The 14,773-nt window shown below is 39.5% G+C and overlaps 1 protein-coding gene across 4 annotated transcripts in view; it reads right to left on the bottom strand.

Annotated features, from left to right (window-relative positions):
- Positions 1 to 4,349: 4,349 nt before the first annotated feature.
- Positions 4,350 to 14,773, bottom strand: part of LOC126406606 (equilibrative nucleoside transporter 1-like) — a 48,222-nt gene continuing 37,798 nt past the window's right edge. For all 4 annotated transcript variants that reach the window (XM_050070984.1, XM_050070981.1, XM_050070983.1 and 1 more), the window contains exons 8-13: positions 14,454 to 14,535; positions 12,508 to 12,593; positions 12,192 to 12,300; positions 9,003 to 9,088; positions 7,469 to 7,668; positions 4,350 to 6,137 (exon numbers count right to left, since the gene is read on the bottom strand). In XM_050070984.1, coding sequence (XP_049926941.1) covers positions 6,026 to 6,137; positions 7,469 to 7,668; positions 9,003 to 9,088; positions 12,192 to 12,300; positions 12,508 to 12,593; positions 14,454 to 14,535 — 675 coding nt within the window. In that variant the 3' untranslated portion in view covers positions 4,350 to 6,025. The remainder of the gene's footprint in view (positions 6,138 to 7,468; positions 7,669 to 9,002; positions 9,089 to 12,191; positions 12,301 to 12,507; positions 12,594 to 14,453; positions 14,536 to 14,773) is intronic.

The raw sequence follows: 14,773 nt of genomic DNA, 5'->3' as shown, positions 1-14,773 counted from the left end.
ACCAAAAGCAGTTAACCACTTGAGTTTAACATTTGTTTTCTTACTTGCACTGTTTTTTTTTTTGCATATTATCACAATCCACGTGTCATGTCTCCAAACAAATTTTGTCTACTGCACACATCAAAAGCAGTTTGTCTAACAACGCATCACATTTCTTTGCACAATTATTTTAAAGGAGCAGTTTGTAGGATTAAGTGGTGGCTTGTGAGATTGCAGATCACAACCAGCTGTAATTTTATTGTATGTCATCAAAAATCCCGAAAAAATGTCATAGTACAGTATGTTGTCAAAACTCATGAAAAAAATGTCACCGTATCGTATGTCGTCAAAAATCACTAAAAAACATAGTATAGTATGTCGTCAAAAATCATGAATAAACATCATAGTATAGTATGTCGTCAAAAATCCTAAAAATATGTCATAGTATACCATGTTGTCAAAAAAAGCAAAAAAAGTCATAGTACAGTTTGTCGTCAAGAATCATGAAAAAATGTCACAGCATAGTATGTAATCAAAAATCATGAAAAAAATGTCATAGCATAGTATGTCGTCAAAAATGCGAAAAAACATAGTATAGTATGTCGTCAAAAATCACTACAAAACATAGCACAGTATGTCGTCAACAATTATGAAAAAATGTCATAGTATGTCGTCAAAAATCATGAAAAAAATGTCACAGTATAGCATGTCGTCACAAACAGCAAAAAAAGTCATAGTATAGTATGTCGTCAAAAATCACTACACAACATCATAGCACAGTATGTCGTCAAAAAACACGAAAAACATCAAAGTAAAGTGTCTCATCATGAATAGCAAAAAAACGTCATAGTATAGTGTGTCGTCAAAAATCATGAAAAAAATGTCACAGTATAGTATGTCGTCAAAAATAGCAAAAAAAACCTCATAGTGTAGTATGTCGTCAAAAATCATGAAAAAAATGTCACAGTATAGTATGTCGTCAAAAATCACTACAAAACATCATAGCACAGTATGTCGTCAAAAAACACGAAAAACGTCAAAGTAAAGTGTCTCATCATGAATAGCAAAAAAAACCTCAGTGTAGTATGTTGTCAAAAATCATGAAAAAAATGTCATAGCATAGTATGTTGTCAAAAATCCCGAAAAAATGTCATAGTATAGTATGTCATCAAAAATACCGAAAAAAATGTCATAGTATAGTATGACATAAAAATATGTCATGGTATAGTATGTCATCAAAAATCATGAAAAAAATGTCACAGTATAGCATGTCGTCAAAAATCATAAAAAATATGTCATAGTATAGCATGTCGTCAAAAATAGCAAAAAAAAGTCATAGTATGGTATGTAATCAAAAATACCGAAAAAAAACACCATAGTATAATAGTATGTCGTCAAAAATCATGACAAAACGTCATAGTATAGTATGTCCTCAAAAATCATGAAAAACACGTCATAGTATAGTATGTCGTCAGAAATAGCAAAAAAAGTCATAGTACAGTATGTCGTCAAAAATTATGAAAAAATGTCACAGTATAGCATGTCGTCAAAAATCACGAAAAACATATAGTATAGTATGTCGTCAAAAATCATAAAAAAAATGTCACAGTATAGCATGTCGTCAAAAATCATGAAAAAACGTCATAGTATAGTATGTCGTCAGAAATAGCAAAAAAAGTCATAGTACAGTATGTCGTCAAAAATTATGAAAAAATGTCACAGTATAGCATGTCGTCAAAAATCACGAAAAACATATAGTATAGTATGTCGTCAAAAATAATAAAAAAAAAACATAGTATAGGCTAGTATGTCGTCAAAAATCATGAAAAAACATCATAGTTTAGTATGTCGTCAAAAATAGCAAAAAAAAATGTCATAGTATAGTATGTCGTCAAAAATCATGAAAAAAATGTCACGGTATAGTATGTCGCAAAAATCATGAAAAAAATGTCACGGTATAGTATGTCGTCAAAAATAGCAAAAATAACCCCGTTATAGTATAATAGTATGTCGTCAAAAATCATGAAAAAAATGTCACAGTATAGTATGTCATCAAAAATCATGAAAAAAATGTCACAGTATAGCATGTCGTCAAAAATCATAAAAAATATGTCATAGTATAGCATGTCGTCAAAAATAGCAAAAAAAAGTCATAGTATGGTATGTAATCAAAAATACCGAAAAAAAACACCATAGTATAATAGTATGTCGTCAAAAATCATGACAAAACGTCATAGTATAGTATGTCCTCAAAAATCATGAAAAACACGTCATAGTATAGTATGTCGTCAGAAATCACCAAAAAATAACATAGTATAGTATGTTGTCAAAAATCACCAAAAAACATCACAGTATAGCATTTCGTCAAAAATAGCAAAAAAACATCATAGTATAGTATGTCGTCAAAAATCATGAAAAAACGTCATAGTATAGCATGTCATCAAAAATCATGAAAAAAAGTCATAGTATAGTATGTCGTCAAAAATCATGAAAAAAATGTCATAGTATAGTATGTCATCAANCCGTCATAGTATAATAGTATGTCGTCAAAAATCATGACACAACGTCATAGTATAGTATGTCGTAAAAAATCATGAAAAAAATGTCATAGTATAGTATGTCGTCAAAAATCATAAAAATATGTCATAGTATAGTTTGTCGTCAAAAATAGCAAAAAAAGTCATAGTACAGTATGTCGTCAAAAATCATGAAAAAAATGTCACAGTATAGTATGTCGTCAAAAATCATGAAAAAACGTCATAGTGTAGTATTTTGTCAAAAATCATGAAAAACGTCATAGTATAGTAAGTCTCCAAAAATTCCTCTCCAGAACAGACTGGCCTGGTAATTCAAACCACTAAAACCACAGAAATAAGAGGTTTCACGTTTTAAAATAATCAGGTTTTACTGTTGTTACTGTGGCCTAGGCGAAAAATCCTCTCTAGAGCTTTGTGTTTAGTTTGTCCATTCTGGGCTACTATAGAAACATGGCGACTCCGTGGACAAGGATCCACTCCCTATGTAGGCCAGAGGCTGGTACTATGAAGCCAGTTCAACTTAGCCAGGATATCTTCTTGTTATCTGGTTTGACTAACCCTGACATTGTCTGTCTGGATAATCAGTACTACAAAGCTGGTTATCATCTAGTTCAGTCAACTCTGGGTTTTCCTATCCAGCCATGAGTGCATTCATGTTAAAGAGGTGGGGGCTGTAACTGGTGACATCATCAGATCCATGAATGAAGGAGGCTGCTTCATATCATATGAGATTAAACAGCATTGAAAGTGTCTGCGACATTAAAATGTCAGTGGTGCTGGATGTAAACAATAATCTGTAACATTAAAACGGAAAATCAGCCAAGACTCAAATTATGTGTAGGTATCACCAGGCTATGTGTGACATTAGCAGAGAGTATATTTTGCTATTTAGTCAAAAGATGACAAAACCACTCTGAATATGTCACATATGACATTTAGAGTAACACCAGACTGTTTCTGCTACTTAAGTAAAGAGTGGAAAAGTAGTTAATGACTGATGAGGTCTATCTGACCAACTTTATAATAAGGGGAGCTAATTAACAGTATGTGTTGTTGTTTTTTTTAAGTTAACCGTGAAGTTACCTCGCTAACTTCAAATCCTGCTCCGTAGTGCAGGCCTCTGCTCATTCTAAAGTAACCAAAACTCAATTATTTGTATTTTTATGCGACAGTAAACTTAAGAAAATATACTTGTATTCCATTTCTGCCCATATGTTCCCTTAAATCCTACACACTGGACCTTTAATGTGAACCAAAGGACCAAAAGCAATTTAACATTTCAGTTTTATAGTTTTTCCTCTCTTGCACACTTTTTTCTTGGATGTAAATAAACACATTCCTCTTGTGTCATATCTCTAAACACATTTCATCCGCAGCACAAATCAATACCACTGTTTGTCAAACACAAGCATCACACGTCTTGGCACAATTATTTATTGAGGTTTAAAGAAATGTGTAAGCATTTAGACTTTCATGGGAAATCTGTTTCACAATCTTATATTCTTACATTTCAGAGCAGTAACAGAAGTAGAGCTCTCCCTGAGCAGAGTTTAGAGTTGCTCAATCAGCAGCTAAACTGTTTCATAAAGGTCACTAAGAAGGCGCCAAGACAGGCTGCATTTTTCTGACTGAGGCGTTTTCATGTGAACGACACTCAGTCACATGCAGACGCAGCACAAGGGAAAGATCAGCAGGTTATACTGTACATTCAGTTATTTAAGCTCTTTTTGTATTGTCAGTTTTACTAAAAAGTACTTCAGCTACATTTCTTCATTTCAGCTGCTGAGGTGTCGAGCATTGTGTTTCCACAAATGACCAGCAGGTGGAGCCACATTCTTAAAAATACAGTTTTATTTCATCACTGAACAGTTTGAAGCTGAAATATAAGTAACATTTTAATGGTCCGTGACTCCCATACCAACCAATACACAAAGTGCGGAAGACAGGACCAACGCTGTGCTTTTAAACAAACAGGTAGTTAGGATGTGCACAGCTGGTGTTAATAATAACAATAATAATAACAATAATGATGTGTAAAGCAGACTTAAAAAACAAAAAAGGCCACAAAAATATCACACTGACAGGCACCGGGGCCTTTCATTAATCTCCTCCCCATTCATAAACAAAAAAAACATACTAAAAACTACCTGTGATATAAAACTAATCCTCCATGAGAACACCTTTAAATGAGAAATGTCACAGGCTCCACAGAGCCAATGATTAAAAAAAGTCTCCTAATCTCACACACAAATGGCACATTTCTTGTCCCTGACGGCTTCTTCTTTTTGCTGCGTTCAAAAAAATACATTGTGATAAAATCTGCTGATCAGGAAGACACAGTAACTGTAAAAACGTGTGGGCTGAAAATGAGACCTCGGTTTCTGTTTGCTGAAGTCAAACTGAAGGACATTTTCAGATAAACCAAACAGACCCACGTCGGTACAACTTCATCTAAAACTACAAACAAACACCACTCTCTAAGACAACAAATATTCTGCGGTTAGTGGCCCAGATTATTGATTAAAACCTCGTCTTTAGGATTCAGTCCGTCCTTACATTATTTAAAAATGTACTGATTTGTCATGAGGACATCTGCAAACACAAAGTGACCAAGAGTCGACACTGAACGCAGGGCGAGGGAGCAAATCGGTTTACACACGGCACATTTATCGTCCGTCTGATGGATCGTGACCTCCCTTCAAAGTTCATCAGTTTCCCATGTTGTCGTCATGTATTTGGTTTGATCAGAGTTAAAGAGCTGCAGCAGTCCAGACTCAAGTCATTAAAAAAACAAAACATGTCTATTTAACTGATGATTAAATTTAGTGGTTAATGTAGAGGAGCTGAACACCAGAGTCTAAGAGCCTCATTTATAAAAATGTGTCAAGACTTTATTTACACACCGTCATAACTTATGATTTCCAAACAATGTGACTGTTTCAAATTAAGCGTAAGAACTTTACATAACATAAAAACATTTCTGCATTTTAACATTTTATCATCTTTTTTGTATCATTTAGTGAAAAAGAATGTTTTATAAGTGAGGCTCTGAGCTCCGGTGTGTTCGGCCGTCTTCATTAACACTGCCTGGATCAAAATTTGTGATATCTGGGGAAAAAATGCGCCTTGAAGAATTTCTGAAGTCCACTACAACTGATTTTAAACACTTTTGGTTTCGAGTTGCTCGTCCAGTTGCACTCTGCACCTTTCAATTCATCTCAGAGAAACAACCTGTTTGATCAATGGCATCGAGTTCAGACACTGCACTGCTGCAGTTTGAAGGAAAACAAATATTCAGTAACATGTTTCAGCTTATATTGTTGCCGAGACGGCTGGATGAGACGAGTCTCGACTGTACATCTGAGAAGACTGAAGTCCTCTAGTCTTCTGTGCTGTCTCTGCTCAGTCAGAGATTGTTGTAGAGAAGTGAGGCTCTCCCATGACGGGTGAAGACAGGCAGAGTGTTGGAGGACCGGGTCGTCTAGTCTACTGAAGGGTCTACTGGAGTTTTAGATCATGGCCCGGAAGGCAAATGAGACTGCGGCGCCCAGCGCCAAGCCGAGGGACAAGAAGAAGGCCATGATGGCCCCCGCTGTCTCCGCCTCATGCGGTGCCACCTTCCTGTACAGAGACAACAGAGGGACAAAATTCATTAGGAAGGAGTGGTTTAACATTATGCACAATGGTGTTAAAGGAACAGTTCAACATTATATGACGTCAGATTTTTGTCTCTCTTTCCAAGAGTTGGTTAAAATATAAGCGAGTGGGATTTTAACATTTCTTTTTCTTTTTTCTTTTTTAATTAAAATTTTTCCCATTTACAAACTGTAACATTAGATAACAAGACTGGTCCAGAAAACACAATAACGTGAGGTTAACTAATTATTGTGTGCGTTGATCCGATTCATATCCACTGTCCCTAATACAGACATTTATCTAATTTTTATCCATGTAAGTCCACGTTATATTCAAGTCCAAGTGATTCCAACTGTTCCTTCCACTCCTGCAGAAAAGGATGAGTCCTTCCATCAAAACAATGTCCCATTTTTTCCAGAGTCGCAACCTCAGAGACAAAAGATTTCCACATAGAAACCGAAGGAGGGTCGTCTCTGACCCGTTTCACCATGATGGTTTTCCTCACCCGCATTAAAAGTGATTGAATTACTTCCTTATGTTGTTTAAGAGAGTCAGGGATGTGTCCAAGCAGACATAAAAATGGATTTGCTGACACCTGTTGCTGTACTGATGTTTCTGTACTGATGTTTGTGTACACCACCCTCCAGTAGCATAATGCACATTTTATTTTTATTTTAATGCACATTTTCATTTCTCTCTTCTTTTACTGGTTTAAATTTACATACTTCCATTTCATACTCTTATTCTTACTCATTATAATTCTCTATTCTTTACATCGGAGCGACTGTAACAAGTCATAATTTCCCTTCAAAACAAACACTGAGTTAATTTGAGTACAAAGGAGTTGATAGGAGTGATTTTGAGCCTTAAAGAGACTCAGCCTAATGTTTTTCTTTATGCTAAGCTAGGCTAAACTCCTCCAGGCTCCAGACCAACACTTAACAGAGTACAAATTCAGACTGTGCCTCTGCACTCAATATTTGTCCATCATGAACACAAAATGTTAACAGATGCAGTAGAACCAGAGAAAGAACAGCGATATCGTCTTTTTTATTCCACACATTTTTTCTTCTCTTGTCAAAGCCCAGCGCCTACATTACCCACAAAGCAACTCCACAGCCAATAGCTCAGAGATTAGGGTGTGTGCCAAAAAAGTTTTTACACAACTTGTTCCCGAGTTCCCCTTTAATGCACAGACATGAAACTGTGGAAAACAAATAGGCCTGAAGCTTCCACTGAGTCATCTGCCAAGTTAACATTCATCAGTCTTAGTGTTTCCTCACGGTGTGTGGTCTGTGTGTGTGTGCAGCTCTTACTTGGGTCCGAAGCACATGCAGAGACTGGCCAAGTATCCGTTGGAGAAGGAGAAGAAGATCATGAAGATGATGTACCAGGCGTCGTGGGCGAACAGCACAGGGAGGTAGTGACGAGGCTGAACGTTACACAGCATGAAGAGGGGGATGAAGACGACCCGTAGGCCCACCAGGACAGGAAGCCAAATACTGTCTTTACCCGGCTGGAGAGAGAGATCACAGCAGCGACATCAGCCACAGGGACAGAAACGTTTCAATAATGACACTGTAACATATTTTTGGGTGTGAGAAACATTTGTTCAAAGGCACGTCAGATCAAAAAGACCTGTAGTCACGAAGCACCTCAGTGGAAACTGTCTGGATTCTGATCTGTGTCTTCTAATGACGGGAAACAAAGTTACATGATCCCGGAGCAGCTGACTGCTATTATCTGCACTCATACTAAGAAGCTGCGTTCACAGTGCAGGTCAGGCCAGGGTAAGAAACTGTACTCAGTTTATACAGAATGAATTGATTCAATTTGATTATTTCCGCTGGATCGCAGGAAATTAAACATCTGACAGAGGAAAAAACTTTCACACTGAAGCCAAATGGGACATGGGTAACTATGTGGTGAATAAAACACCATATAGCCGGAGATGCAATGGATCTAAAATAATCGATTAAAGCTTGTAGCAGAGAAGAAATGCCATCATGGCAGCAGACATGCTGCCCAGCTGTGGAGCAGCACTGAAGGTTTCTTAGCAGTTCAATAGCCTCCAAACTGCCTCATTCCTCCAGATGACCATGTGAGAGAAGCGGGAGCAAACCTTTAAAAACACCGTCACCCTTCACTGACCCCCAAAACCACTTCCTTTACACAGTGCACACACACAGTGCGCACACACACACACACACACACACACACACACACACACACACACACACACACACACACACACACACACACACACACAACCTTTTTCCAAAATAAATGGATCTTAGCAACAAAACTCGTCTCCTTTATTTTCTCCCCAAACTCTGAGCAGCCGATGTTTTCCGCGTCATGACTCAGTGATTTATCCCTGTGTAAACATTTTATGCAGCCAAAGGCTTCCATTAAAGTGTCAACAAGGGTGTCTGTTGTCCACAGTGCCATTCGCACGCCAGACAACAGCAGATCACACTAAATATTTTGATGCGGTCATTTTAAATGGGCTCTGTGAGGCACCCACATTTATAAACTACAGCGCTGTTTCTCAAGTGATTTGTTAAAGTATGAGGCAGCGAAGTTTAAGCACTGGTCACTGTCATTACTGCAGACTGGTACATTTTGAAATAAGCTCCAGCTAACTGTAGGTCCTGCTGAAACTACCAGACAGGTGTGAAACCTGAACAGATCCTCTAAACCTGTAGGGAACTTCACAGTAAAATACAACCACCTGTGATGTCATCGAGCCCTGAACCCACAGAGGAAGCCCAAACCTCCAGAGAAGGTTAGAGAGGCCGAGCCCTGTCTGTAAAACATGTTATTTGTGTCCTAAGTGTTGTTACTGACCCACATACAGACGGCCGTCAGACTCCTGCCAGCCCAGTCCATCAAGTTGAAGAGGAGGAAACATGATACGGGGATGAAGTAAGTTTCTGAGAAGGGAGCAAAACAAACAAACTGCTGTTAACAACAACAAGACTGCAAATGTCTTTGCTTAACAAAAAAACCCTTAACTTCTGTGGGCTTTGTCCTTCATGGAGGTTTTTTGTTTGGACCCACAGCAGTGACGATGTATTCCAGAGTCACAGCACAGGAAGAATCAAATCATCATTACGAAACATCTCAAACTACTTTGGTGTTTTTTAATCCTTTTGTTGCCGTGACTCGAGCTGTGTGAATCCGAGCAGACAACAGTTTCCTGTGCCCAATGACGCAGAACGCTGCAAATGTTTCAGACAGGGTGTCTACAGGGATCAGACAGTTGAATTTAAAGCTTTTTAAGACCCATTTAAGACACCCTTTAACCAGATTTAGGACAGATCTTGTCTGTCATGTTTTACTGTACTTATTTAAGCATCACAAGTAAGCATTGCAGGTAAGTAGTATTTATGTGGTCTTGTGCAGAGGTAAGTGTTATGTAGGAATATGGTTATCAGAGTGAGTTAGGGCGATCTACATTTTGCCAACAGGTAAGTGCAAGTCTGAAGTGCAGTGACAGTACTACAGTTTTTTAAAGATTTGTAACATAGATAAGCTTCACTCATTTTCACAAAAAGAAATAAAAAAAATAGATGAATGAAATTAGACAACATGTCTGTAGTAGTTACAACCTCACAATTTTAAATTTTAACACTATTTAAAGCCCCTACAAGGAACTTTCATTTTGAATTGATTTTGGCAACGCTGTGGACAAAAGCGGTAGTGTTTTGCCGGAATGAAGCCTACATTTCCCATGAGCTCTAGCGCGTATTGTCGTAAAGACGCTTACCTGGCTCGCGCATGTGTTTGTTTTGGGGATGAATGAAACAACAAGACGGGAAAACTTTGCCCCCGCTCCTATCGGGGATCCCAGCTCACCTCTGCCGCGCCCCAGCTCCACCTCTCCGGCGTAAGCGCCACCGCCGCCGGGGTAAACGCAGCGGTCGGCTGGTAAGGCTGAAGGCCTGTTTGGCGAGCACTTCCACGGCTTCTTGGACTGAGTATGGAGCGGTGCCTCGCCTCTTTATTTCTCGGCACTCGCTGGACCCTGTCGACGCCTGGCTGGTACCTGTCGTCGGCCCGGATGAGGTGTTCCAGCCCCGCGGCCCCTGCTCTCCTCGTCCCCGCTGGCGCGAGGTGAATCTGCGCAACCGGCGGCCTCTGTGTGTGGCTCCCCGGACAGCTAACGCCGTGGACCCGCCGGCTCCTGCCAGGATTGGGCTGGTAAATGCTAGATCGCTAGTGAACAAAACGTTTATCCTGAAGGATTTCCTGACTTCCAGAGGACTGGATTTTCTTTGTGTGACTGAGACGTGGCTGACTGTTGGTGAGTCCAGTGCTTTCACAGAACTTTGGCTGACTGTTGGTGAGTCCAGTGCTTTCACAGAACTTTTACCCGATGATTGCTGCTATTTTCACTCCCCACGGACGTCGGCTCGAGGAGGAGGAATAGCGACTATTTATAAGAGTCACTAAATGTAAGCAGCTAGGTAAGATGACGTGTGCCGTCTGAGTGCCGTAAATCGCTTCGTCCTGGAAGCGACCTGCAGCGGACCTGGACACAGTTTCCTAAAGGTATGGATATACACTATATAGAAATAGCTTATCTTCACACCGATGGTCTCATTTGCTGTTGTAGGTCACGCACAGACATCAGCAGAAACGAGAGACTTTTGCATATTCAGTTAAAAGTTCCTTGTAGCGGCTTTAATGACTTTTAAGGCCTTATTCTTGTTATTGTTGTAACATTGAATTTAAGACATTTTAAGACATTTTATGGACCTGTAGACAACCTGAAATTTTTCTAAACATGTTCATTAAAGTCTCATAAAAAGGTCTAACTTTAACAGTCGAAATGTTACTATAATCACATGATGCATGTTGGTGCATGCAGCTAGTAGCAGCCAGAATGTCTACTACTCTACTACTTTACTCTACTAGCGAGTAAAGTTAGCAAGCACAAGCAGTTTGCTTATCTACACATGCTTTAGCAGTGTGTGTTTAGTAATGTCTGACTTTCAAAAAACAAATATAATGCATGACTCAGGAGAAGAATACTCGAGCAACGCTGGATGTAGACTCTGCAACAAAGCATTTGATGTTGGCAGCAAGGGGGAGCGGGACTGGTCAGCGATGCTAAAGGGAAGAAGTTATCAAGACAGTCAAAAGGCCGCTCAACAGATTTCCAGTGTTGGCAGATATTTCACGCCTGCCATTGCTCGGCCAGATAATGTTATGACACTCTATATTCTATGTCAAAGTTTTGCTGTAGTACTAGGGCAAAGCACCCTGGAGTGAGAGGCTCATTACTGCACCCTGTTGGCTATACAGGCCTACCTATTTAAATCTGCTAAACTATAGTCACATAAATGGAGCAAAATATTATGGAAAAGTTCTAAAAAGTCATTGATAAAATCGTGTGGGAAAGTAAAAACAAAAAAGTCCGCACACCAAGTAGATCCCGTTTAGAAGGATTTTAACGCTGAGTGATGTTTTGAGGCACACAGCCTTTCGTCAGACTGTTTTTTACTTTGCCTGATGTCTCTTTGGTCCAGCACCCGCTCCGTTAGTCGTTTGGATGTGGGTGTCTTTTGTACCGTTTTTAAAAATGTGTGGGTACCCTGATTGTTGATACTAACACCAACTTCAGTTTTTCTACTGGCTGCTCTCATGTTCATAAATAGAGCGTTGTATTTTGCATTTTCAATTTAAACTCCACAGATCTGCAGTGACAGCAACAGTAGAAGAGATGGTACAATATTCAGCATCAGGAACAGAAATAAATAGGAAAATTATGTGAATAAGTTTGAACTGTGTCTTTTGAAATAGGAAGATATTCCTGCCCTGTGAAGCACCCAATCTTGCGGTCTGATGTCAGGGGTTAAAATTTTCCCATCCTCTTGATGGGAAATGAAACAAAAACAAACAAGTTTTGGGAACAAAGCTTTAAACACGGACACAATTTGGCAGCCATTCCTCTTTCAAATGTCACATCATCAAAGTTATTGGCTCCCCAGCTGCTTTAACAGTGTATGCACTGTCAGAAATGAGACTCACCCCAGGCGCCTCCATCTGCTACTGTTGACTTGACCTCTACTGTTACGGCTGGGAATGTTCCAATGGTGACGGTGAAGATGAAGCACACTGACAGAGCCATCACCCAGATCTGATTAGATAACACAAGATGAACATAATCAATATTATGTAACCAGTATAATATCTGTCATACAGGTAGAGGATAGAAAATGCACAAAGAGGTCACCAGAATGACGCTGGTTATCTCTGGCTCACAGCAGAGGTTTGCTGCCTCTTTATCTGCACATACAGCACTTGATTTGTGTTCATGTGTCACAATGTGAGAAAGTGACTTCACCTGTTTGAAGATGTTTAACACAGACACGGTGGGTTTGGCCTCGTCCTCCACCAGACTCACCACTGGCCGCTTCTCTCCCGCACCGTCTGAGAAACAAACAGCTCTCTGTCATTACGTTGGTCAAGTGACACATCGCGGTTAAGACCATCATTCCCACATTGGAGTGGATGACCACACAAGATTTCAATTGTTATGTAACATCGGGTTCCCATTACGCTCTCACACACTAGTAATTAACGCCACACACTCACACTGGTCGAGTTGAAGCCAAAACACAAATATTTTCAGTGGGTTTGGCTTCTGTGGTCAGTGTGCATTAAAAAGAGAGACGCTAAGGCTACAGAGCAACCAGAAATACTCCACATGGCACGTCTGACACAAAGTGACCTGTTATGATAGTGTTATATTATAATGATAGCTTTTTTCCTGAGGTAACAGTCATAGTAATTTTCTGCATAGACAACATGAGCTGACTGTTGAAGCACTTTCAAGGCTCGGATGGACATGAAACTTTCATCCAGCTAAAGATTACCAACAACAGAAACCTGATAATGTTCAGCAGATAAAAATCATTAAAAACCATCAAACACACCAACAAAAAAAAAAAGCGAGAAAAAGGTGAAAAAACACACAACTGAAGGCCGTAACATTAACCTGTGGTGTTATTAAGTTATCTGACCAACTTGCATCTTTGTTGAGGGTGTAATTCAAAGAATATCTGAGCAGGCTCGTCAGCATACTGTATTAGGGCTGCTTGATTACATAATCAATTAATGTGGTCACAGTAATTTAACACAATTAGTCACTGACCAGCTCTCTTTCCTGTGTTTTCGCTTGAGGGGAACTGAGCATGTCACAGTCTGGCTGAGAGCAAAGTCCTGATTGTGTCCGATTTTCAAGACCCGCTCCTGATCCGTAACTGTGATGTACAATACTGCACCCGACCTGCCACCCACACATACGACCAATCAGTTCCGCAATCTGACCCGACCCGCTGACAAAAGATCTGCAGCCCAACCAAAAACCACAAATCCTATAATAACCATGTGCAGTTCAAATAACTTGGTTAGGCAGTGATCATTTTTTGACATTTCATACATGTGAAACTAAGCTAATTATTGGCTTATTCTCATAATCATGCGCAGCACATGTCTACAGTTTACGTGCCTGTTAGTAACGCACCTGATTGAAGCAGCTGTCATATTCCAGCTGGTGCAGAAGAGAGCCGACACACAAAGTCACCAGTCATTACATATAACATTAAATTACTCTCATTTTATTTTAGCATATTTATCATCTAACATCTGCAGTCTGTCGCATGTTCTTATTTTCATACAGAAACAAACCCAGGAATTAAAGTTAAATAATAAAAGACAAACCATCACCTGCTGGGTACCCGATCTAATGCAGGGCTCTACCTGAGAGTGAGTTTGGGCTTTTATTGCGGGGGCGGCGAAAAGGTGCATAGGATTTATTTATCACACGACGAAACAGGAGCATCGTGTGAAACAGAATTCGGAGCAATGACCCTTTTATCCAGATCTGTGATTTACATCTGGTGGGTCGTGGGTCCATTCTGATTGGACCACAGGTGACTCACAAATGTGTCAAGTTTGTAAAAACACACTTTATTTTTACGTGCAGTACATTTCCAGCAAAAAGCTTTTATTTTAAAGTCCTGTTTCCTGCTATAAAGTGAGTGACTTACGGACAGCTACTTGACAGAAACCTTAAACTAGCTCAACAACATGGCCGAGAGCAAGTATGACGCTGACTGTATTAAACTCTGTGGACCTCGAACTAATGACTAAGGAGAAATCTGGACCCCGGGGCCGGACCAGTTGGGAACCACTGATCTGGATTATCTTGTTTTCATAATTGTTGGAAGTCAAAATCATGGCTGAAAATAAAATTTGATCAATTACACAGCCCTGTGCTGTTTGTACCTTTATTGAGTAAGTCCATCTTGTTCTCCGCGTCAGCAGAGGGTCTGGATCTGTTACTCTCCATGTAGTACTGGAAAAACTCCTGTTGACAAAAAACACGTAATGAGGCATTTCCACTGAGCTGAGGAGAAAGGATACAGGAAGCACAACATGTTTCCTGAGGTGCTGTAAATTATCAGCTGTGTTATCGATCATCACAGACTGTAGAGTTTGGAGTAATAGCAAATAAAAAGACTGGACTTTATTTAGGAATGATCTAAAAGCATTAAGCACATTTACAAATCATCTTCCAAAAAGGTGCAAAGTTATTGAGAGCAAAT

Source organism: Epinephelus moara, chromosome 19 (genome assembly GCF_006386435.1).
Source record: "Epinephelus moara isolate mb chromosome 19, YSFRI_EMoa_1.0, whole genome shotgun sequence".
NCBI classification, from domain to species: domain Eukaryota; kingdom Metazoa; phylum Chordata; class Actinopteri; order Perciformes; family Serranidae; genus Epinephelus; species Epinephelus moara.
This window is presented reverse-complemented; position numbering and strand designations above follow the sequence as displayed.